This window comes from Castor canadensis, chromosome 11, assembly GCF_047511655.1.
Source record: "Castor canadensis chromosome 11, mCasCan1.hap1v2, whole genome shotgun sequence".
NCBI lineage: Eukaryota > Metazoa > Chordata > Mammalia > Rodentia > Castoridae > Castor > Castor canadensis.
Window position 1 is genome coordinate 46618632 of NC_133396.1, and position 24330 is coordinate 46642961.

Below are 24330 nucleotides of genomic sequence, written 5' to 3' on the forward strand. Positions count from 1 at the left end.
TCAGCCAAGGAAAACAGACAGTGAGACCCCATCTCAACCAATAGCTGGGTGCAGTGGTGCACACCCATCAACTTAGTTACGCAGGAGGCTGAGATCAGGATTGCAGTTCCAGGCTAGACTGGGCAAAATGTTCTTAAGACCCCCATCTCAACAGAAAAAGCTGGGTGTGGTGGCAAGCTCCTATAATCCTGGCAATGGTAGGATAGTGAACCAGGTCAGCCAGGCAAAAAGTGAGACTCTATCTCAAAATAACCAGAGAAAAAAGGGCTGGAGGTGTGTCTCAAGCGGTAGAGTGCCTGCCTAGCAAATGGAAGCCCTGAGTTCAAACCCCAGTACCAACAAATAAGTTTATTACAGTATCATTTATTAATCCATTCTTTCTCCCACTGAATTTCTATGCTACCTCTGAAAAATACAGTTTAGATTTTAATGTGGGTGTTTTCTGGGCTCTTTATGATATCCTGTTGGCATACTGATAAGTTGATTATTATACCATCTCAATTATAAAAACTAGCTGCATGCCAGTGGCTCATGCCTATAATCCTAGCTAGTAGGGAGGCAGAGATCAGGCGGATCATGGTTCAAAGCCAGCCCAGGCAGATAGTTCAAGAAACCCTATCTTGAAAAAAAAAAAAAAAAAAAATAGGGCTGGTGTCGGGGGAGAAGGAGGGGGTGAGGAGCAGGAGGGGAGGAATGGCTCAAATAATGTATGCACATGTGAGTAAATGAATAAAAAAATTAAAAAAAAAAAAAAAAAAAAAAAAAAAACCCAGGGCTGGTAGAGTGGCTTAAGCAGTAGAGCATCTGCCCTGAGCTCAAACCTCAGTACCACTAAATAAATAAGTAAATAAATAAATAAAATGAATAAATAAAAAAACTATTTTAAAAATCTTGGTATCTACCTGGGAATATACAACTAACATTCTATCTCTTTCCAAAAACAAACAAGCCAAAAACAATTTACATTTCCAACCTAAACTACTTCTCCCAACTTCAGACTGCTACCTGGGAGAATATACATGTTTATACACATACTGGAATTGATGTAAATAAATAACTGGACATTTCCATCTGAACGGTCTCACAAACTTTAGACTTCATATATCCTAAATTCATTTACCTTCCCTTCTTAAACCTACTCTTTAGGGATGGGGTAAGGCTCAATGGTAAGGCCTTTGCCTACCATGTGCAAAGCCCTGGGCTTAATTTGCAGCACCAAAACAACACCCCCAAAACAAAATAAAAATGTTACATACAGTAATATATGCTTATAGTCCCAGCTACTCCATGGGCTGAGGCGGAAGGATCCCTTCAGTCTAATAGTTCAAGACCAGCCTGGGCAATATAGTGTGGCTCTACCACAAACAACAAAAGACATCCTGTAGGGTTGGGGTTAGCTCAAGTGGTAGAATGCTTGCCTAGCAAACCAAAGGCCCAAGTTCAATTCCCAGCACCACATTTAAAACAAACAGCCTACTCTTGTTACTATCACCTTGTAGTTATTCATGATAAAAACTGAATGTAATTTTTTTACTTCTTTCTTTTCCCTGGTACCCCATAAAAACAAAGTTCTAGTGATTTTACCTCTGAATTCCTTGTCAAGTTCGCCTCTCATTGCCTCTACTTTCACTGCTTCCATTTTTTTGTTTTTTTGCCGTACTGGGGTTTGAACTCAGGGCCTACACCTTGAGCCACTCCACCAGCCCCTTTTAGTAAAAGTTTTTTTCAAGATAGGTTCTCACAGAACTATTTGCCCAGACTGACTCTGAACTGCAATCTTCCTGATCTCTGCCTCCTGAGTAGCTAGGATTACAGCTGTGAGCCACCGGTGCCCAGCTTACTCCAATCATTTTTATCTGAACTTCTACAATAGTCTTTAAACCTGGTCTCCCACCCTGACCTTCTAACTCCTATCTTCTACACAACTGCAAGAATGAACCACCTACCATGGAAATCTAGCAAAATCACTCCCTCACTTAAGGTTCTTTGTCTCTTCCTTTTTCCCCTTCTCATTCTGCTTTCCCACCCCACTTCTTTTTTTTTTTTTTTTTTGCATAGTGCTGGGGATCAAATCCAGGGCTTGACACATGCTGAGCAAGCACTCTACCCCTGAAGTACATCCTCAGCCCTGAAGGATTTTTTTGGGGGGTGGGCTCGGGGCGGGGGGTGCTGGCTTTTGAATTCAGTGCCTCAAGCTTACTAGGTAGGCACACTACCACTTGAAGCACTTCAGCAGCCCTCTAAAAGGATTCTTAACAAAGCACGCAATAGCTTCCATGATGTGGCTCTTGCCCGTTTATCCAGCCTCATTTCCTAACTTACTTAACTCCGCAATTTATTCCAGTAAACCTTGAACTTTTTATAGTCCCATGCATAACATGCTACTTATATCTGCATACCGCTGGCTAAATCTGAACGCCTTCCTTCACCTAACTTACCACATGCTCTCTCTCAGAAGCCTTTCTTCCTCCTCACTCAGACTGGACTAGCGTTATTAACACTAACATTCTCATGGATTCCTAAATAATACAACAGCTCTAAAACACCATGTCGTATTGTAATTCTCTGACCATGTAAAAAGTTGGGGTGACACATTCTCTCCAACCAGATAGTGAGCTCAGAGGATAGAAACTCTTACATTTAGCATCTAGTGTATCCACAATGCCTGTAACATAGTAGCTCGGAACAAATGCCAACATGAGTTACATTATTCCTGTTGTCTAGCCTTGAGGGAAAGGGAATCAATCAAAAACACAAACTCGCCAGGTGTCAGTGGTTCACGCCTGTAATCCTAACTACTCAGGAGGCAGAGACCAGGAAGATCACAGTTTGAAGCCAGCCCGGGCAAATAATCTGTGAGACTATCTGAAAAAAACCCATCACAATAAAGGTCTGGTAGAATGGTTCAAGGTGTAGGCCCTGAGTTCAAACCCCAGTACCACTAAATAAATATATAAATTAATTAATTAAATTAAAATAAAAGACAAACTTACTCCTTGTACTATGTTTCATGAAAGATTTTTGAGTAAGGAGTATTAAGATAATAAAAAATTCACCCTTAACAGAAGCCTTACTAAAATATATAAAGCATTCTGCATATGCTGTATACATTTAGAAAAATAAAAGGATCAGAATGAAAGAAAAATATTATAAACAGTTATTCTAAGGGAGACCAGGATGAGGTGATCTTCTAATCCTTTAAAACACCTAAGTATATGCAGTTAACAAATATTCAGATTCTTTTACCAGCTGCTTTCACCTCTGGGAAAAACTGGAAGGAAAAATACACACTGAGAACTGCTGTTCAGCAGGTATTTTATGCTGCTGGTTAAAGTATAAGCCATCTGACCAAGCCTCTGAGAAAATGCAAAACTGATGCTTTCTGCTGAAATTAAAGAACTCGTCTACTTCTGCCTTAATTTACAAACACCACAATTCCAGAGATGTAAGCTTGAATTCCTACTAGGAATTCTCAGAAAGTAAATGTGACTTGATCTGACACTCTAAGTTGCTATTCCATAAGGCATGGAGACAGGTACACTACGCAAAATTGGGAAGAAAAGAGTATGAACCAGGGGAACGGTTAAAGGGGATGTGAGATGAGCAGAGGATGTGAGGGAAGCTGGGGCTTATGCCCTTACATACCTTGGTGAAGGTAGTGGAGCCAGAAGCCATCAGAATCTGACGCACACGATTGTGGAAACGCTGCATTGACTCATCATCCACACGCAGGAAACACTGAGCCGTCCGCTCCTTAGTTACCTAAACCACAGGTCCAGGTTAACTTGTCTCTGGTAATGCCACAGAAGCAAGAACGAACTGTGACCACCACTAAGCCCTATCCACCCAAAAAGGCTCAATGACTGGTAATAAAAACATATGCCTATGTTCCTCACTCCATTTACCCTGGAAGTACAGGTGTAGTAATGTTACTCCTAATGCCTTTCCAGGCTGTACCTCATTCTGTAGGTTCCAGACCCCATCCTTGTGAGTGAACTCCTCATAGCTGGTACGGCATTTAGGCAGGATACGGCACTCAAAGCCACACATGTTGAACAGCAGGTTGGGGTTATCTTTACTATACACTGACACAAAGCTATTCTCCCACTGAACTGTAGTCACTGATCGGGGCAAACGGTTCTTGATGTCCCAGAACACTGCTCGACCCCTGTGCACAGAGAAAAAGTACAGCTACATCAGCCCTCTGGAAGACACTTCTTGAATTTCAATGGCCAGCCCAATGATATCTCAACAGGGCTACACTCCTCCCACCCAGGACACAACCTCCTAAATGTTCTCTTGTGTCCCTTGGGCTCATGTCCTTCCAGATCCCACAGCCCCAACTCAGACTCACAAGTTGACATCGTGCTTCATGAGGCGCATGCGGGCATCACGGGGCCAGCATTTCTTGTTATTATATCCAACTATGTTTTCATTATTGGGGTCAGGGTGCTCTGTCAAGTAACGCTGGATGAGGTCCCGAGCCTCATCTGCTGTGAACCTAAAGCAAGGTAAGAAACACTGTTAAAGCTTAAATATACTGGGACCCTATGAGAACTCCAGATCCACAGATGAGACTCCACCCCCACAAATGAGATTCCACCCCAACCAGACTTCATTTCACTTTAAAGCCCCTACCCAACATTACAATAGCTGCTTTCACAAGCAGGACAAGTCCCTCACCTGAAAAAAATATGGATGCGATCAATGTATCTACAGAAAAGTCGGATAGGGTGGGCAGCCTCAGTGGCTATGTCCTGGAAACTGAGGAAGTCATTTGGCATCTGAGGGGGACCAGCCATCTCACTGGCCCGGTGCAATCCTAACACAAGCAAATCCATCACCAGGCCATAGTACTGCACAATAAACGAGGCAAACTGCAGGCCTCTGATGATTCCATATGAATTTGTATGGTTCATGTCCTAGAAAGAAGAAACACAACTCTTAATAATCCATGGCCACATCCCAGACTTCTCCAGGGTCCAACCTCTCATTCTCCCTTCAGTAAATCCTAACTACAACCCCTTCCCTAACATAATTCATCAATACCTTGCCATATGACACACCTTATAGTTGATGACAACATTGTTCTTAGCTGTCATATAGTCAGCTATGTTGTGATCCACGATGAGTCGCAGCAGTCTATTTAACAGGGTCAAGTCAATCTTTTCATACATCTTCTCAAAGCGTGATTCCAGCATGACATTGCACTCGCCCTCACTGGTCTCCCACACATCCTGCAGGTTATTGATGCCTAAGGAACAAGCAAGATGGCTCCAGCAGGTCAGAAATTCTCTTTCAGGTCTAGTGGCCACAGCAGCTATCAAACACATTCCATAACCCAATCCTACTACAACCCATTCATTCATCTGAATTGCTACAAGTGTCAGCATTGCTCAATTTAACATCAATACTATTCCCCTGTTGCATGCAACACAAGAATAAACCAGTCATGCGGACTGGGTGAGAATTTTGATGTAGAACTCAATTCACACTCCCATCTTTAGGGGGTGATTCCAGAAAAGTTTTACCTTGGCACCACTTGTAAACAAGTAGTGGAGGCGGTTCTGTGTCAGCAGGCTTGATCCAGGGCGGGAAAAGGCGACGCTTGTCAGCTTCATACCACAGGTACTGGTCCAGATAGGCATCAGTTATCTTCTCCAATGGTTCCACATCATAGACTGGTACAAGGTGGCTGTAGAGGTCCATAAATTCAATGCCCACCTGTGGGATAAGGAAGCTGTCTCATACCAATCCACTAATCACCTGAGGCAATTTGCCACCTGGTTGCCAAGAATGAATAGCATAGCCCAAAAGAAAAAAACTTAGGGGGCATCTCACTCACTTCCTTAAAGGCTCTCTGTGTGAGGAGATGACGCTTGATGCGAGACAATGCCTCATGGGGGTTGTCATAGGCTTGCTCGATCAAACCTAGCTCCTCCCTCTGAGACTGGTTTAACCGAGACTTCACACTGACAAAGCAAGAGGAAAAGGTGAATGAGAAAACCAAGAGAATGCCAAACCCAGAACAGACTGAAGATAAACCTTTCTTTGGACTCTAATAATGACATCATTTCTTTCCTGCTACCCAATCACCAGAGGCAACCCATCTAGCCCACTCCTCACCTATAAGCTTCCTTGAGTCGCTCCAAGGCCAAGATGAGCAACTTGGTGTCATGCTTGTAGGAAAGTGGGGGGAATGGGATAGGAGAGAACCTACGGCTTTCCAACCAGTGCACAGTGGTGGTATATACTGCCACTGCCTCCTCTGCTGTGATGTAAGGACCATCCTGCAAGGTGGATATGAAATTAGTTTCCCACTAATTTCCAAAGCCAGGACAAGGCACGGTCCCAACTTTGCAGTCCACCCTCTCACCCAATCCCTAACCCAGCCCAGCCTACACCTCCCAACCTTCAGGTAATTGTGCTGTCGCTCCTGTTCTGCCTTCAGGTAGAGCCGAGTGAGGCGGCCCAGGTTCTTTTTGCAAACAGTCTTGTCTACAGTAGCTCCACGGCGGATCCGTTCTCGGTTGTAGTGGGCAGTGTTAGTCCACCAATCAGCTTTGGCCTTCACATACCTAAGTATCATGTTCTCTATGGGTGTTGGAAGTCCTGGGACCTGAAAGTACAAAACACACAATAAGAGGTGATGGAAGCCAGACAGCCTCTGAGGATATGGGTGTGTGGTAATCCTAACCTCAGGAAGATACATGCCTTCTAGGAGTTGGGGAAAAGCCTACCTTCCAGGGAATGTTGGCCTTCCAGCAGCGCCAGGCTTCACTGAGGTGCTGTAGAATTGTCCGGGCCTTATTCTGTTTGATGCCCTCAGGCATCATGTCCAGAATATCATGCATCACAGCTGCCCGAAGTTCAAGGTCAAAATGGGACTCCACTCGTTGCTTTGTTACTGTCTTTGCCACCCCCTTTGAGTGTCGGCCTAGAAGTGAAGGGATGTCCCAAGATGATGAAATCAATATATCCATAGCCCACAACAGGCAAAAAGACAAACTACCTCAATTATTGACAACTACACTCTGAGAATTCTTCACCCCTGCAAATAGATGGTAATCTCAAAATTCTGGAAAGAAGCTCAAGAAACAGAATACTAGACACTAGACTCAACTGAAAAATTCAGCCGGGTGCCAGTGGCTCACACCTATAATCCTAGCTACTCAGGAGGCAGAGATCAGAAGGATCATGGTTCGAAACCAGCCAGGCAAATAGTTCATGTGACCCTATCTTGAAAAACCCTTCACAAAAATAGGGCTGGTGGAGTGGCTCAAGGTGAAGGTCCTGAGTTCAAGTCCCAGTACCACAAAAAAAAAAAAAATCAGAAGCAATTCAGTGGAAAGGGGTTCCTTCCATACAAGGGCAGGGAACACACCAAACAAAGGCAGTGGACAGATAAGAAACACACATTATCTACCTTAATTAGAGCAAAAATGATAGAAGGTGGAAAAGAAAACCACACTCACCTTCAAACTGCCGGGCCAGGAGGTTGCCCAGCCATCGCTCCAGCAAAGGAGTAATGCCACGCATAAAAAACAGCCAGACCCGCCAGCCAGCAGCCCAGAAGCCACAGCCAGGTCCCTTCCCTACAGGGCCCTATAATCCCAAGCAGAAATCAAAAACACGAGTTAGCAATTCATTTACAGAACAACAGAAAACTGGGTAGAGGGCTAGGGATGTAAGTCAGTGATAAAGCTTGCCTAGCATGCCCAAAGCCCTGGGTTCAACCCTACTTAGACTGAACGGTAGGTTTTTGGGGCAAGTGCTAAAATTCACAAAGTGAAAGCGATGATGACATACTGTTAGTCTCTTTCCAAACAGGTCCTTGAAAAAATGAAAAAGGATCTGAGAAGGTAGAAACTGAGTCTCACCGTATTGAAGCGGTAGTAGATGAGATGCTTCAGGTCCTTGCACATACGGATCTGCCGCATCAGCTTGTATTTGTACCGATACATGCCTGTCAGCTGGCCCACATGGGCAAATATATACTGCAATCCATCTGCCAGCTGCAACACAACTGCACATTAGACACTGAGCCTGAGCCAGCTCCACAGTCAGTGCAGGCTTCACCCAGCCTCCCCATCCTGGGTTGGGGTCAGGGACACTTGGCCTCACCTGGAAGGCATCCACGTTGCCCAAGCGGTATTGCACATGACTGTCCACAACCAACTTAGTTAAACGCAGTACTTCCCGACACAGATGGAAAGCATTCCCAAAACGAGATTTCTTTCTTTCCTGAAGATGCCAAAAACAGAAAGAACATTAATGAGCCATGGTCACAACTGGATGTGATGGATGCCACAGCATCTATCCTTAGGTCCAGGAGAACCCTGAGATCCAATGTAGGCACCTTGGTGGTAAGTGTCTTGACAGGCTTGAGGTTGAAGTTATAGTCCAGGTGTAGGTAGTTGAGGTTTTTACGGTGAATGAGAAGGTTGAGCATGTTGTAGCCCTGGCGGCAAACCTGCAGCCCCACCTCCACCCAGTCCAGCTTTGTAGACTGAAAGAATTTGGTAGCTTTGAAGGAGCGGAACAGATACCTGGGTAGAAATAAGTTAGAGATTGAAAGTTAGCATTCTGATTATCTTTGGAACGGAAGTTGAAGCAGGGGCCCCTCTGGCAACTTTACCTCTTCTTTTGGGCTTTAGGAGGCCGATGTTTCAGGGCATTCAACACATAGTACTTGAGCAACTTCTGGTAGGAGACTCGCACTTTCACAGGCTGCCCAGCAGGACAATGCTCCCGATACCTGGGAAAACATGCCCATCAGAGCTTTGTGGGACTCTCCCTCCAGATACTCTGAAAAAGGCTGCATGCCAACCTAGAGGAGTCTTTTTCTCCTATACATCCACTGCCACCCCCCCCAGGTAAAAATCTTACCAGTTCTTAACAAGGGGTATGTCCAGGGCCCGGCGGGTACGACCAGAGCGTAGGTTGAAGGGCCGTGGGGCCCAAAGTAGGGCAATACCATTGGCTGTATTGTCTGTGTAGAGGGGTGTGTCCTTCAAGAAGGGCTCCACGAACTCTGGGAGCTCAAATTCCTCATCATCATCTGGCAATGGTTCCTGGCTCTGAAAAAGGAATCCCCTGAAGAGTTAAGCTCCCGCTGAACTAAACGCAGACTTGAGATGAGAGGGAAACTCTCTGGGGCCAAGCACAGTGGTTACATCTGCCATGGAAACTGGGCTGCCTGACAAGAGAAGTCCTAAAGGGCCAGGGCAAAGGAGGCCAAGGGAGCAGACAACAAGCCAGGGCCACCCAGGAAAGCAAGCATCTCTCCTCATGCCCTAACTGGATCACCACCAAAAGCCTCCTAATGGAGCCCCAAATAGGAGGTAAACTCTGCAATCAGTTCCTGCCTAAGCCCCAAAGACTGTGCTTGGGCAAGGAGATCCGCTTATATTAAGAACATAATGGATAAGTGAGGTATGGTGGATCACACCTGTAATCCCAGCACTCAGGAGGCTGAGGCAAGAGGATTGAGACTTCATGGCCAGCCTGGGCTACACAGTGAGTTCAAGGCCAACCTGGGCTATATAGTGATACACTGTCTCAAAGCAAAAATAAAAACACAATTAGGGATAGGGATGTAACTAAGTGGTAAAGCACTTGTCTAGCATGAATAAGCCCTTCCAGCATCACAAAAAAACAAACACACACAACAGGATATAGAAAAACACTGAAAACATTATGCTAAGTTTAAGAAAGTCATAAAATACCATATAGTGTATGGCTATATTTATATAAAATGTCCAGAATAACCAAATCAATAAAGACAAAAGGTAGGTTAGTAATTGCCTAGAGTAAAGGAAGTTGAGTGGAAATGGAGAGCAACTACTAAAGGTTTCTTTTTTGGTGTGATGAAAGCCTTAAAATTGCTAGGTGACAGTTGCACAACTCTGAAAATAAACTAAAGAGCACTGAATTATATACTTTGAGTGACTTGTATTGCATGTTAATTATATCTCAATAAAGACTTAAAGGGGGGGTGGGCAAGTGTTGTGGTACATGCCCGTAATTTCAGCATCCAAGGAGTCTGTAGGTAGGAGGATCACAGTTCAGGACAGTCTGGGCAAAAGTATGAGCCCTATCTGATAAACTGTGGAGGCATGGCTCAAGTGGTAGATTGCTTTCCTAGCAAATAAGAGGCCCTGAGTTCAATCCTAGTACTGTCAAAAAAGACAGAGTGGCTCAAGTGATAGAACACAGGTGTGAGGCCAGAGTTCAAACCCCAATATTGCCAAAAAACCCCACAAAACACCAGAATAAAGCCACGCGTTGAATGGTTCATGCCTAGAATCCTAGCTACCCGGGAGGCAGAGATCAGGAAGATTGAGTTCCAAAGGCAGCCCGGGGAAACAGTTAGCAAGACCCTATCTCGAAAATACCCAACACTAAAAAGGATTGGAGGATAGTGAAATGGCTCAAGTGATAGAGCACGTGGCCAGCAAGCATGCGGCCCTGAGTTCAAACCCCAATACTACCCAAAAAAATGAGAATTTCTCTAGGAAGACACACATATATACACTATCTCTTGCCATGTGATGCTCTGCACCAACTTGAACTCTGTCAACATGAAGGCCAGCAACACATGTCTGCCTTTGCACCTCCACAAAAGCAAGCTCTGCAAACCTCTTTTCTTTATAAAGTTACTCAGCCTCAGGAATATCATTATAGTAATACAAAATGACCAAACAAAGTAAGATGAAGGCAAATCAGAGTTGGTATGCTGCTACCAGTGTGGTTTATAATGATTGACTCAAATGCATGTTAGAGTGAAGGCTGAATTCCTGAGTAAACGAACAGAGAAAATCCCCTACCAAATATATCAAATTTTTGTGAACCAGAAATAAACAACTGGATGGAAAAGCCAACTGCTATAACATGAAAACACTTGAGCAGCTTGAAGGCACAAGAGTGCGATAGGAAGAGTCCACACGTCAAAAGACCAAGTCCACCTGCCAAGAACCAGCATTAACTTGCCAGGCACAAGACTAAGCCACCTGAAAGCACATCTTCAGCACCTGTTTGTTTGTTTTGGTAATACTGGGATTTGAACTTAGGGCTTCACGATTGCAAGCCAGGTGCTCTTAACACTTGAACCATGCTTCCAGCCATGTCAACCCTTGAGATGACTGCAGCACCCACTGAAATACTTACTGATACCTCATGAGAGATGCTTAATCAGAACTACCCAGCTAAGCACTTCCTGACCATAGAAACTGTGTAAAATAGTAACATATGTCTCTGCATTATTACAACATGCATATGTTATAACAGATACAACATATAACATATACACTGAGCATAACATTAAGAAGAAAAAGTAAATTTTTCTGGAAAGAGCTGAGGTTAAGGGTCCCTCCATCTCTGTGGCTGGGGATGTAGCTCAGTGGTACAACACTTGCCAACCATGCACAAAGCCCTGGATTTGATTCTTAAAACTACAAAAAAAAAAAAAAAGCATCATTTATCTCCTCTTACCTTGACAGAGTGCCTATGGGAGATTGGATTGATCAAAGGATCAAAGTAGAAAGCTGGCAAATCAGGATCCTCAGTTTTGATGAACACAACATTAGGAGTGTGGTACCTAAAATGCAAGGAAAAGTCAGCTGATGCTCTCCTGCCCTGGCCCAACTGAAATCCCACTTTTTCCTTTCCATCTGCTGTGTTCCAGCTGTCTCACCAGGTGAGGTGGACGTGGTGTGGAAGGTTGTTGTACAGGTAAGGAAAAGCAATCTTGTATTCAGTGCGAATAGGCTGTCGAATGATGATCTTATTAATATCATTGAATTCATTCCAGTCTTCATCTCTAGAATATAAAATCAAGGATGAGCAGACTACTTTGGAAAATACATTAGAATCTTAAAGAATTAATATTAGTTTTTACTCCATCCATGGTACCCAAATTTCCACTCTCTCCAACTTACTGTAGGTTGATATCTCGAACCAGAGGTTCAAATTTGGGTCCTCCAGGAATGGCCATATTGAGCGCCTTAGAGGTAAAGAAGGCCTTCAGATCAAACAGATAGAAGTAGTTGTCATCCACCAAGTCTGTCAGAAGCTGATTGGCCAGGCGGTAGAGAGTGGACATCATAGGCAGTGTGAACTGCCAGCGCTGGTAAGTGGAGCCATTAACATACCTAGGGAAAAAAAAGAAGGTCCCACATCAAGTAGGCAGACAGCCAAACCATACAGGACTCCTTCATTTCCAGCACTATCAAAAGTCCACCCATACTCACTTCCTGCTGTCTCTCAATGGCTGGTGGTCATAGAACCAGTCCAATACAGGAGCATCTTCCTCAGGGTCCAGCTCTAGCTGAATGGCTTCCAGTGGCTCAACATCTAGGATGTTATCAGCATAATCCAGGGGCGGTTCCTCATCATCGAAAGGCGGGAAGCGCATCCTCTTGAAATGCCTCCTGTCTCTTTTCTCTCGACGCATCATAATCCACATTGACCTAGAAGGCAAGAACATCACATAACAGTTTCTAACTATCGACCCTCAACTATCACCACCTCCATCAGACACCATATTGCAACCCTTCTTACCCCCACTGGGAGATGTAGACTGGTTCAATGACCCAGGGAATCTCATTGACGAAGGAAATGGCTCCAGTGATGTGGTACAGCACAGGCACATCCCGAATCTGCTCCCAAGGCATAGGCATATTCTCCAGGAGCTTAAGGACAGCATGTGGCATGTACTTTAGGGCACTGCCACATTAGGAAGAGAAGATTATTAGAAATGACAGGGTGTTTTGCTACTTGTCCCATGCCAATAAACATGTTATTACAGAACTATATTCCACAGAAAATCATGCCTTATAGTCTAAACTCCCACCTTGGCCCTCTGTAACCAGAAGCCCTGCTGTCCCATCTCCTCCTTCACCTGGTGCCAGTTTTTCTCTGAAACTTCAAATCCCACAAAAGTGGGACTAAATCAACCACTGTCCCTCCAAAGACAGCTTTTAGGCTGTCGAACATTCTATTTCCTCTGCACCTTCCTGTAAATAATGGTAAAATATTCACATACTTTTCTGTACCATTTGTCTCAGGTCTTATCATGCCACTAGACTGAATGTTCCAGAAAAGCGTGTATCATTACTGACAGTTCATTGCAATACTCCTAGTATCTAACAGTTTTTGGGTTGTTTTTTGTTTTCAAACAAGATCTCACTATGTAGCCCAGGCTGGCCTCAAACTGGCAATCCTAGCCAGGCCCCAGTGGCTCATGCCTATAATTCTAGCTACTTGGGGAGGGGCAAGACACCTTGTGGTTCAAGGTCAGCCTGGGCAAACAGTTTGAGAGACCATACCTCAAAAATACCCAACACAGCCAGGTACCAGTAGCTCACACCTATAATCCTAGCTATCCAGGAGGCAGAGATCAGGAGGCAATGGTTCAAAGCCAGCCTGGGCAAATAGTTCTCGAGACCCTATCTTGAAAAATCCTTCACAAAAATAAGGCTGGTTGAGGGGCTCAAGGTGAAGGCCCTGAGTTCAATACCTAACACTGCAACAACAACAAAAAAAACACAAAAAGGGCTGGTGGAGTGGCTCAAGTGGTAGACCGGCTCAAGCATGAGGCCCTGAGTTCAAACCCCTGCCAAAACAAAAACAAAACTAGCAATCTACTTGGTGCTGGCATTATAGGTATGCACCATTAACACTCCGTAACATACACATGTATATTTCGAAATAAAACAAAACTCCCATGGCTGCCTTAAACCAGTTGGTTAATTGACTACTATTTTTGTGATCACATGGAACACAGATTTGCCAAGAAATTTGTTCTTCTACTCATGCATCTTAGGGCACCCACACACAGCCTGAGACCTCAAAAGTTAAGTATTCTAAACCTCAGAATTCTGATCACCGAGAAGTTAAATGCAACCAGAGTGCATATACCCCAGTTTGGCTTCAAAAAAAATAGAGATGCTCATTAACAGCATCAACAGGACAAACCAAAGCAATAAACTGCATAACCAGAATATCTGAAAAGTATCACAGAACTCCAGTGGTTCTCTCCTTGCTTTTTATAATCACCAAGATAGGCTGTCCAAAATGATAAAGGATCTATACACTCCTGAAACTAGTGGGCCAGAAAGAAAGGAAAGAGGCAAAACAAGTGAAATTATTCCAGGATGTTACTTACCCCAAATAGACCCTTTTGTCATGACGAAACTTCCTATTGGTCATGTCTCCATGGTCTCGAATGATCTTCCTGACATGTTCTGGGGGCATGTCTTCCTTCTGAGCATCCACAAATCCAAACTTCCGCTTTTCTGCATAGCGCTTGGCCTGCAACTGCTGCCATTTTCGGGCTACAGAGACACCCCAATTTAAAGCCTAATTATCCTCACCTCTTGTCCTAGGGTAAGCTCCTGTCACGCAGCTCGAGAGTGGAACACTCTTTGACAATTATCTTTATTTTTTTTTCCTCATTGCCTTTACCACTACCTGATATTTTCGTTAGATGTTTACGGTTTTTATCGTCTAACCCCTTCACTGAAATTTAAGGAGTTGTCTCCAACACTATTATACCCCTCACTGAATCAGCGCATGCAAACAGGGGCTTAAAATGACTTGACTAAACGGAAGGTGAAATGAGGCTAACAAGTGAGCTGTCACCTAAAGACCGGCCAAAATGGAAAAGGGAGAGGCCCGCCTGCGCGCATGCGCACACCCGCGCAGTCTCCGGGCCCTCACGCGCCGCTCCCACTCTTTTCTCACCTTTCTCCTGCAGTTTCTCCTCCGACATGTAGTCCGGCAGCGGGGCTAGAGGGCCGGGCACCGGGTTTCCCGGCCCTCGGTAAGGAAACACTCCGGCCATGCCCGGAGAACCTAGGGAGCGGCGACAGAGGAAAATTAACCCGCAAGGCCCGGGCCCACAAAAGGCAGACCTCCGGCCTGCAGTTCCACCTCGCTAAGAGTGCATCCAGCCCGACCTGGCACAAACCCTCCGAACGCTGAGCCCCGCCCCACAGTGCCTCCCGCACCCGGCCTCGAAAGCCCTCTACCCACTCTACAGCCCCTCCAAGACAGCCGCTTTCCCTGCAGTACAATGGCGGCAAACCTACGTCCGCTCCGCGTTCCCTACACAAGGAAGTGCGCAATCCGGGTTCAGGATTTGGTCCAATAGGCGCCTGTGTGCTTAAATGGATGAACAAGAGTACCAATTAGAATTGCACGCCGCGCAGGAAGAGGCGGAGCCGTGAGCGGAAAGGATTTGAACGCAAGGGGCTGTGGTCGGACTAGCTTCAAGACCCGCCTCCCGGGTTTCCGAGGCTCCCTCGGAGGCCTCCAGTAGGCAAGGTTGTCTAGTTGCCCGTGGAGAGACAAAGCCATCAGAATTTTAATAAGATGTCAGAATTGCACATCGTCTTGTCTAGTCTCATAAATGCAGATTTGGTATGCAATACTAGCTCTAACTAGTCCTTTGTTCATACATTGATTCACTCAATTATCAGTTGAGCGCCCACTATATTCCAAGGATTGAGAGTATAGCAGGAAAAAAGACAACCTATGGAACTCACAAGGTAGTAGGAAAGGAGACAAAAACGCAAGCTCTGGTAATGCAGCTTGATGGGCGTTCACAACCAGGTCTATTAACTTTGGCTACCTGGTTGAGAGTTAAGCTCAGTGGTAGAACGTTTTCTTAGCATGTGTTAGGCCTTAGGTTTGATCCCCAGCACTGCTAAATAAATATATTTAAAAATAAAAACCTGCCTTGGAAGACAAGAAGGAGTTAATCCGTTAGCTTAAAAAAAGAAAAGATACCTTGAGGGGACGTCATTCATTCTCCTCCTCCATTCTTCTTTTCCTCTGTCCGGCTAGCAATTATTACACTACTTCACACTGTATTAAAAAAAAACTGTAGACCTACAAGTAAGAGGTCTACAAGTGGTAGAGGACTTACCTAGCATGAGGAGGTCTGGATTCAATCCTCAGACCTGCAAAGGGGGTAATAAAAGAGAGAAAGAGAAGTAAGACTGATGCCCTTACCACCTATACAGGATTCACTATGTGCCAGGCATGGCTCTGAGCGCTAGTGGAATCCTAATGAATGTCTCAAGTGGTAGAGTGTTTGCCTAGCAAGCATGAGACCCTGAATTCAAACCCAGATGATGCCCCCCCCAAAAAAATAGTATTGTTTAAATTTCAGTTTCCTGGTTTGATTGTACTATGGTTATGGAAGAAATTTTCAAGTATGTGAAGGGTATACAGGTATTCCCGGTACTTTTTTTAAAGTTATTCATTCTTAAACTGATTGATAGAAGTATAAAAATATCACATATTAATTGGATACATTCGTGTAAAGGCTGAATACATGTATACATTATGTCTGCCTGATTTTCTAAACAGCATTAATGTAAATTGAGACAATTTACATTCCATGAAGATCACTTGTTTAAAGGGTACAAATCTATGGATTTTAATATATTTACTGAGTTGCATTATTACCACTACTTAGTTCCAGAACATTCTAATCATCCCAAAAGAAACCTTGTATCCATTAGCAGTCTCTTTCTTCCTCTGTCCTAGGGAACTACTTGTCTAGTTTTTGTCTCTGAAGTTTCTCTTCTTTTTATTATTGCATATATATGCTGTCATACAATACTGAGTGGTCTTTTGTAATGGCTTCTTTTAGTTAGTATAATATTTTGAGATTCATGCTTGTTGTAGCATGAATCTCATTTTTAAAAATTGGATTATCCCTTACTATAGTAGGAGTTCTTCACATATTCTATACAAGGTATCAACTAGTTATGATTTGTGAAATGTTTTCCCATTCTATATATACTTTAATTTTTTTTTTTCTGGCAGCATGGGGTTTGAACTCAAGGCCTCTCTCTTGCTAGGCAGGCGCTCTTTCCGCTTGAACCACTTGCAACCAGCTCCTTTCATTTTCTTGATGGTGTCCTTTAAAGCATGAATGTTTGGGAGCAGGTAGTTTTGTTTTGTTTTGTTTTGTTGGGGACATTGTCTCACTATGTAGTTCAGACTTGCCTCATACTCTTCCCAAGTGCTGGGATTACAGATGTATACCATCATGCCCAAAAAGCACAAAAGTTTTTAATTTAGATGAAGTCCAACTTGTTGATCTTTATTTTTTTTGGGGGGGGGTTACTAGGTTTGAACTCAAGGCCTACACCTTGAGCCATTCCATCAGCCCTTTTTTGTGAAGGGTTTTTTCGAGATAGGGTCTCAAGAACTCTTTGCCCGGGCTGGCTTTGAACCGCAATCCTCCTGATCTCTGCCTCCTGAGTAGCTAGGATTACAAGCAAGAGCCCAGCACCAAGCTTGTTGATCTTTTTTATCACAACGATTTTGGTGTCAAATTTTATAAATCATTGCCTTATTCAAGTCACAAACATATTCGTATGTTTTCTTGTTCTTTTTGTTTGTTTTGGTGATGCTAGGGGTCAAATCCAGAGCCTTGCACGTGTTAGGCAAGTACTGTCGGTCTGAGCTACATGCCCAGCCATACTCCTGATTTATTTTAAGATTTTCATAGTTCTACCTCTTACTTATATGTGTAAGATTCACATTAAGTTAATTTTTATGAATAATGTGAGGTACGGATCCAAATATTCTTTTCATGTAAATTTCCATGCCTTCAGCACCATTTGTTGAAAAGACTCTTCTTTCCCTATTGGGTTGTCTCAGTAGTTTCATCAAAAATCAACTGACCAGATGTGTATTTTGAGACTCTCAATTGTATTCCATTGGTCTACATACTTGTCTTTATGTTCTCTGTGCTGTATTTGCACACATGAGCAAAAATTATTTTAACATAAAAAGTAAATTAATAGCTTTTTATCCGGCCACTCCTACTGCACCACACTTGCCGGATCTTCTGGCTCCTGCTAAGGTAGTGAGCAGTACAGTCATCTCCCTCCAGCTCCCTGGACCTCATCAGCCAGGATGAGCTGTTCTCCCACATTTACAGGATCCTGGAGATCTGAACAGGCTGTGCCTGGAGGTGAGGGCAAGATGGTCAGTAGGACTAGAGGGTAACATTGATGACTCACTTGTTCATTGGTGAAAATGTCTCCACCGAAGGCCTGGAGGGCAAAGGTACAAAAAGCACAGTAATCACTGGTGTTGATATTGTCATGAACCATTACTTACCGGAAACCAGTTTCACAAAAAGTACATCAAGGACTACATGAAATTACTCAAAGGCAGACTTGAAGAACAGAGACCAGAAAGAGTAAAACCTTCTAGGATAGGGGCTGCAGAACAAAGCAAGGACACCCTTGCGAATTTCAATAACTACCAGTTTTTTATTAGTGAAAACATAAATCCAGATGTCTTCCTGGACTATTGTGAGGATGGTGTAACCCGCATATGATTTTCTTTAAGGAATGTTTAGAAATGGAAAAATGTTAACAAATTTGTCAATTACTTTGGCTCTATCACCTGTCACCATAACTGGCTGCTGCTTGTCATCCACACAACACCAGGACTTAAGACAAATGAGACTGATGTCATATTGAGCCTTTCATTTCTTTCTTTTCTTTTTTTGTTGGGGGGCAGTGGTGACTGGGGTTTGAACTCAGAGCTTTGTACTTGCAAAGCAGTCTCTCTACTGCTTGAACCACACCTCTCGTCCATTTTTCTCTGGTTAGTTTGGAGATAGGGTCTCTGAACTATTTGCCCAGGCTGGCCTCAAGCCTTAATCCTCCAGATTTCAGCCTCCCAAGTAGCTAGGATTACAGGCATGAGACACTGATGTCCATGTCTTCAGTTCTTTCGACTATGATTGATTTGAAGTAGAGGCATTGTTTTTTAAGGAAAAAAAAAAACACATTTCAGCAGGGCTTCAGTGGCTCACTCCTGTAATCTTAGCTACGAAGAGGCAGAAATCAGGAGGATCGTGTTTTGAAGTCAGCCCCAGCAAATAGTTTATGAAACCTATCTCAAAAAAGCCTATCTCACACACACAAAAAGAGCTGGTGGCTCAAGTGGTAAGATCGCCTGCCTAGCAAGCATGAGGCCCTGAGTTCAAATCCCAGTACCACAAAAAAAAGAATATTTCATGCAAATTGTCTGAAAATAAAGTGCGTTTAAACTTTTGAAAAGTTAATTAATAAAGAAATCAAGCCAGGCATGATAGTACAGACCTGTAATCTCAGTGCTCATTTAAACCCCAAAATAACCTTATAAGGTAGATACTATTGTTGTTATCATTATGTTACTGCTGAGAAACCCAGGATCAAAAAGGTTGAGTGCCTTGGATCACATGGATAATTACATGAACTATGTGACAAGCTTCTCCTAATTTTTTCTTTTTTTTTCCTTCTTCTTTCTTTTTTGCCAACTTCTCTGTAATACTAAATTATTTAGTTTATTTAACTAGCACAATAATTAAGTGAGGTATGCACTATTATTATTATATAGATGAAGAACTGAAGCTCACAGAAGACACTTCTGTGGTTCAGGGCCCCAACACAAAAATAATCTCCGTCTAAGCAACCTTCTCCTGAGTTCATAGTGGTTTTTTTTAATTATTATTAAAAAATAATAATAATTTGGGAGTGTGTTTTTGTTTGTTTTTTGAGACTGGATGCTGCTTTTAGCTCTGGAACTCATGAATCCTGCTATCTCAGCCCCTGTTGACATTATAGGTATGCACTTCCATCCTGGACCAGAGTTCATGTTCTGAGGTTTTTTTGTACTTTTATTTATTTATTTATTTTGGTGGTACTAAGATTTGAACTCAGAGCTTCACACTTGCTAGGCAGGCACTCTACTGCTTCAGTCAAGTCTCCAATCCTTTTTGCTCTGTTTACTTTGGTGATAGGGTCTTGCTTTTTCCTCGGGGGTAGGGGGAGTGGTTAGACTTCGATTCTCCTGTTTTAAGATTCCTGGGTCAGCCAGGCACTGGTAGCTCACACATGTAATCCTAGCTCTTGGGAGGCTGAGATCAGGAGGATCTTGATTTCAGGCCAGCCTGGGCAAATAGTTTGTGAGACCCCATCTCCAAAAACAACCAGGAAATGTGGGTCAAGCTGTAAAGCACTTGCTTTTCAAGCGTGAAGCCCTGAGTTCAAACCCCAATCCCACCAATAAAAACAAAGATTCCAGCCATTGCTGCGATGACAGGTGCATGCTACTCACAGCCAGCTTTTTTCTGTTGAGACAGGATGTTGAAAACTTTTTTGCCCCAGGCTAGCCTGGAACCACAATCCTCCTGATCACAGCCTCCTGCATAGCTTGGGATAACAGGTGCACACCACTGCACTTAGGTATTGGTTGAGATATGGTGTTACAAACTTTTTGCCTCAGCTGGTCTGAGACCTCAGTCCTCCTGATTTCTGTCTCCCAAGTAGCTAGGATTACATACATGAACCACTGGTGCCTAAACTTCCCTTTTTTGTGTGTCCAGAACTGCTGCTGTCTCCAATGAGCTTTGCAGTCTGTGAGCTGGGAAGGTTCCCACTCGCTCCATAGGCCTCCCCAGTTTGTGCCTGGGGGCTGCAAACATCCAAGCTTAGGGTGTCTCCTGAGTGTATTGGTGAGTGGAGGACGCAAACAGAGTATGAGATTTTCACTGGTGGAATGAGATGAGAGCCAAGGGAACCCAGCACTCTGCCTGCCAATCTCAGAGCTTTCTGATCCTGTCCGGTCGTAAGCCACCCTGCAGGAGGAAGGAAGTGGGAAAACTGAGCAATCTGCTGGACTTGGGCTTGGAGCTCTCATTCCCATCCGGCAGCAAGGAGACAATGCCAGAGGCCACATTATCAGCTGGACACAGGCTGAACCACAGACTGGAAACTCTTAGTCTGCTGTGATTACAGGGGATGGGCTTGCTCCTCGCCACAGACGGCAGTGCCACTGACTACCATGCCCTTCATAGCCCTAGCTCCCCTCTGCCTAACCTTCTCAGTAGGTTCATGTCTAACCCTCCCTCTCTCCATGACTGCTTCTCTTGGCTAGCTCCCACCCAGACACTGTGGGAGGATGTTCACAGAATCCTTGACTTGCAATTGTTCCTTGTTTTCCGGTCACCAGAGTAGCTCAGTCTCACACAATAGGGCCCCTCCTAAGATGGCACCAGTTTTTAACCCTCTGAGATATAGGTAGTGACAAAATGGATTTCTTCTCCAATGCTGGCCTGACACACTAGAGAAGTCACTGTCATGCAGAATCCCAACATGGGATTTAAGGCCTGCAAGAACTGTGGGCTTATGCTATGACTAAAGCTTCCAGTCTGTTTCACCAACTTACCTTGTGTGGCATTGGCTCCCTACCTCCTACCCCCACACACACACTCTCCCCCCACAGCCAGGATGGAGCTTCGGATTGTTTCCAACTTTTCTCTGCATAGCTGGTCTGTTCCTCCAAGCTTTTCAGCTGTCCTGTCACGTCTTTCATGACTCCCGATGCTTTTCCTGTCTTTTTGTCTTCGGAATATAGTCTGTCTTTTGTTTCTCTGACTCCTTCCATTCACGGAGTCACATGGAGAAAGCTTCTAATTCACATTTTATCCTGGAAGTCTTTGGAGTTCATGATGCTGTATCATCTACATTCATAGTAAGAGGCATAAATGATATAGGATGGAAAATTTAGGGGCAAATTATAGCTGGTCTTGAATTCCAAGTAAAGTTGGGAGGGTTTTTTTGTTTTGTTTTGGTTTGGTTTTTGATTTTTGGTTGGAGTGGGGTTTGAACTCAGGGCTTCATACTTGCAAAACAGGTTCTGTACCACTTGAGCCACACCTCCAGTCTATTTTGCTCTGGTTATTTTTGGAGATGGGGTCTCTCAATCTATTTGCCTGGGCTGGCATGGAACAGTAGTCCTCCTGATCTCAGCCACCCAAGTATCTAGGATTACAGGCGTGATCCACTTGACCCCAGCTCAACCTTTTTCTTTTGAAGCTGGAAAATATTTGTGTAAGTGAAATGATTTACAAGTGAAGACACCAAGGCTTAAAGAATTGAGAACTGCAGGGGAGGGTTATAAAGGAGAATGACAGAGGGGGCAAACTTAACTAAGTATGAACTTTTGTAAATGTCACAATGTACCCCCAGAACAACAATAATATAATACTTTTTTAAAAAAGCAAACAAAACAAAACAAAAAAGAGTTGAGAAGTGGGTGGGTTTGGTGGCTCACGCCTGTAGTCCTACATACTCAGGAGAAAAAGATCTGGAGGATCACAGTTTGAGGCCAGCCCTGGCAAAAAGTTGGAGAGACCCCACTGCAGCCAATAACAGCTGGGCATAGGTGCGTTCCTGTCATCCCAGTGACTCCTCAATAAGCATCAATAGAACGCTAGTGGGGGAGGGGTAAAAAAAAAAATAGAACGCTAGTGGTCCAGGCCAGCCTGATATAAATGCAAGACACTATTCAAGAAATACCCAAAAGAAGTTGAGCGCCAGTGGCTAACAGTTGTAATCCTAATTACTCAGGAGGCAGAGATCAGGAGGATAGCAGTTTGAGGCCAGTCCAGGCAAACAGTTCATGAGACTCTATCTCAAAAATACCCAAAACAAAAACAGGGCTGGTAGAGTGGCTCAAGCAGTAGAGCGCCTGCCTAGCAAATGTCAAACTTCAGTACTGCCAAAAAACAAAAACAAAAAGAAAAAGGACTGAAAATATGGGTGGCTCAAGTGATAAAGTGCCTGCCTAGCAAGCACAAATTCAAAACCCTGGTCCGGAAAAAAAAAAGTATTGAGAAATACTAGGCTGAGTGCTTCTGTAATCACAGCTTCCCAGGAAGCAGAGATGGGGAGGTTTGAGGTTTGAGGCCAACCTGGGCTAAAAGGGAGGCCCCATCTCAAGAAAAAAGCTGGGTATGGTGGTACATTTATGTCATCCCAGCTATATGGAAAGCATAGATAGGAGGATCTCAACCCAAGGCCAGCCTTGGCAAAAGCATGAGACCCTATGTGACAAATAACCCGAAATAAAAAGGGTTGGAGACATGGCTCAAGTGGTAAAGTACTTTCCTTGTAAGCACAAGGCCCAGAGTTAAATAAACAATCAAAAATAAATTCACACACGGTACCATGAAAAAAGAAAGAAAGAAGGAAGGAAGGAGAGAGAAAGAAAGAGAGGAAAGAAACAAAGAAAAGAAAAGAAAGAAGAATTGGGATCTTAAGTTTTCTTTTTTTTTTTTTTTTGCAGCACTGGGGTTTGAACTTAGGGCCTACATCTTGACCCCCTCCACCAGCCTTTTTTAGTGATTTTTTTTTTTTTTTTTTGAGATAGGGCCTCACAAACTACTTGCCTGGGCTGGCTTCAAACCGCGATCCTCCTAATCTCTGCCTCCTTTCTTTCTCTCTCTCTCCTTCCTTCCTCCCTTCCTTCCTTCCTTTCTTCCTTCCTTCTTTTCTTTTTTGGTGGTACCGTGTATGGATTTATTTTTGTTTGTTTGTTTAACTCTGGGCCTTGTGCTTACAAGGAAAGTACTTTACTACTGTAATCCTAGCAGCTAGGATTATAGGTGTGAGCCACTGGCGTCCAGTTTAATTTTCTTAACTGCTTCAAGCTCAGTGTTTCTGAGTAGTCTGATGAAGCTCAGTTGAGTAAGAAAGTAACAAACCAGGAAGAGATCTGAACAGAAAATATTAGCTGCCATTGTTATAGACCATTCATGGCAGTCTCACCAGTCTCCTCGTTGCTTGAGATGTTTAAAGCAGGACTTGGAAGTGACCATGCATCATTCAGCAAAGGTGTTCTCCAGCAACAAAAACAGAAGTGGCAGTGCAGAGGTTCAGGCAAGAGGCTGAATCAGCCCCAAAATAATACTGCCTATTTTGAACTCCTGCTTCTCTGGAATGAAACCAAGTTGGTCATGACTTACAATCTTTTTAATGTGTTATTGGATTCAGTTTGCAAGTATTTTACTGAGGGCTTTTGTCTATGTTCATTAGGAAAATTGGTCTATAGTTTTCCTCTTTTGTTGTGTCCTTATCTGGTTTTGGTATCAGGGTAATACTGGCTTTATAGAATAGTTTGGAAGTGTTCTTTCCCTTGCTATTTTGTGGAATCACTTGTGGAGCATTGGTATTAATTCTTACTTAGAGGCCTGGCAGAATTTAGCAGTGACACTAAAGCCATGAGAAAGAGTCAGTTCAAAAATACAGAATAAGAGAAAAGGAGATGAGGAAGACTTGAGTTCCCCATAGTCAGGGGCAGAAAGTGGCAAGGGAAAAGCCAGAGAAGGAACAGCTGAAGAGGTTGATAGATGCCTAAGGAAGGAAGGAAGAGCTTCAAGAAAATGAAACACAGCCAGGCATGGGTGGCTTGAGCCTGTAATCCTAGCTACTTGAGAGACTGAGATCAGGGGAATATTGGATTGAG

General features: G+C 43.7%; 1 protein-coding gene and 1 pseudogene across 2 annotated transcripts in view; one reads left to right on the forward strand and one right to left on the reverse strand.

Annotated features, from left to right (window-relative positions):
- Prpf8 (pre-mRNA processing factor 8) overlaps positions 1-15138 on the reverse strand; it is a 31902-nt gene extending 16764 nt beyond the window's left edge. The window contains exons 1-24 of one of the 2 annotated variants that reach the window (XM_020169132.2): positions 15093-15138; positions 14746-14856; positions 14168-14336; positions 12562-12726; positions 12252-12470; positions 11940-12152; positions 11696-11821; positions 11494-11599; positions 8890-9080; positions 8639-8758; positions 8360-8549; positions 8125-8244; positions 7881-8015; positions 7476-7605; positions 6741-6937; positions 6413-6619; positions 6127-6290; positions 5846-5972; positions 5532-5724; positions 5067-5254; positions 4684-4922; positions 4355-4501; positions 3958-4168; positions 3646-3762 (exon numbers count right to left, since the gene is read on the reverse strand). In XM_020169132.2, coding sequence (XP_020024721.1) covers positions 3646-3762; positions 3958-4168; positions 4355-4501; positions 4684-4922; positions 5067-5254; positions 5532-5724; positions 5846-5972; positions 6127-6290; positions 6413-6619; positions 6741-6937; positions 7476-7605; positions 7881-8015; positions 8125-8244; positions 8360-8549; positions 8639-8758; positions 8890-9080; positions 11494-11599; positions 11696-11821; positions 11940-12152; positions 12252-12470; positions 12562-12726; positions 14168-14336; positions 14746-14845 — 3774 coding nt within the window. In that variant the 5' untranslated portion in view covers positions 14846-14856; positions 15093-15138. Of the gene's footprint in view, positions 1-3645; positions 3763-3957; positions 4169-4354; positions 4502-4683; positions 4923-5066; positions 5255-5531; positions 5725-5845; positions 5973-6126; positions 6291-6412; positions 6620-6740; positions 6938-7475; positions 7606-7880; positions 8016-8124; positions 8245-8359; positions 8550-8638; positions 8759-8889; positions 9081-11493; positions 11600-11695; positions 11822-11939; positions 12153-12251; positions 12471-12561; positions 12727-14167; positions 14337-14745; positions 14857-15036 lie in introns of both variants that reach the window. The other variant, XM_020169130.2, reaches the window with a different exon arrangement.
- Positions 14844-18408, forward strand: LOC109690030 (translationally-controlled tumor protein-like; annotated as a pseudogene).
- The last annotated feature ends 5922 nt before the right edge of the window (positions 18409-24330 follow it).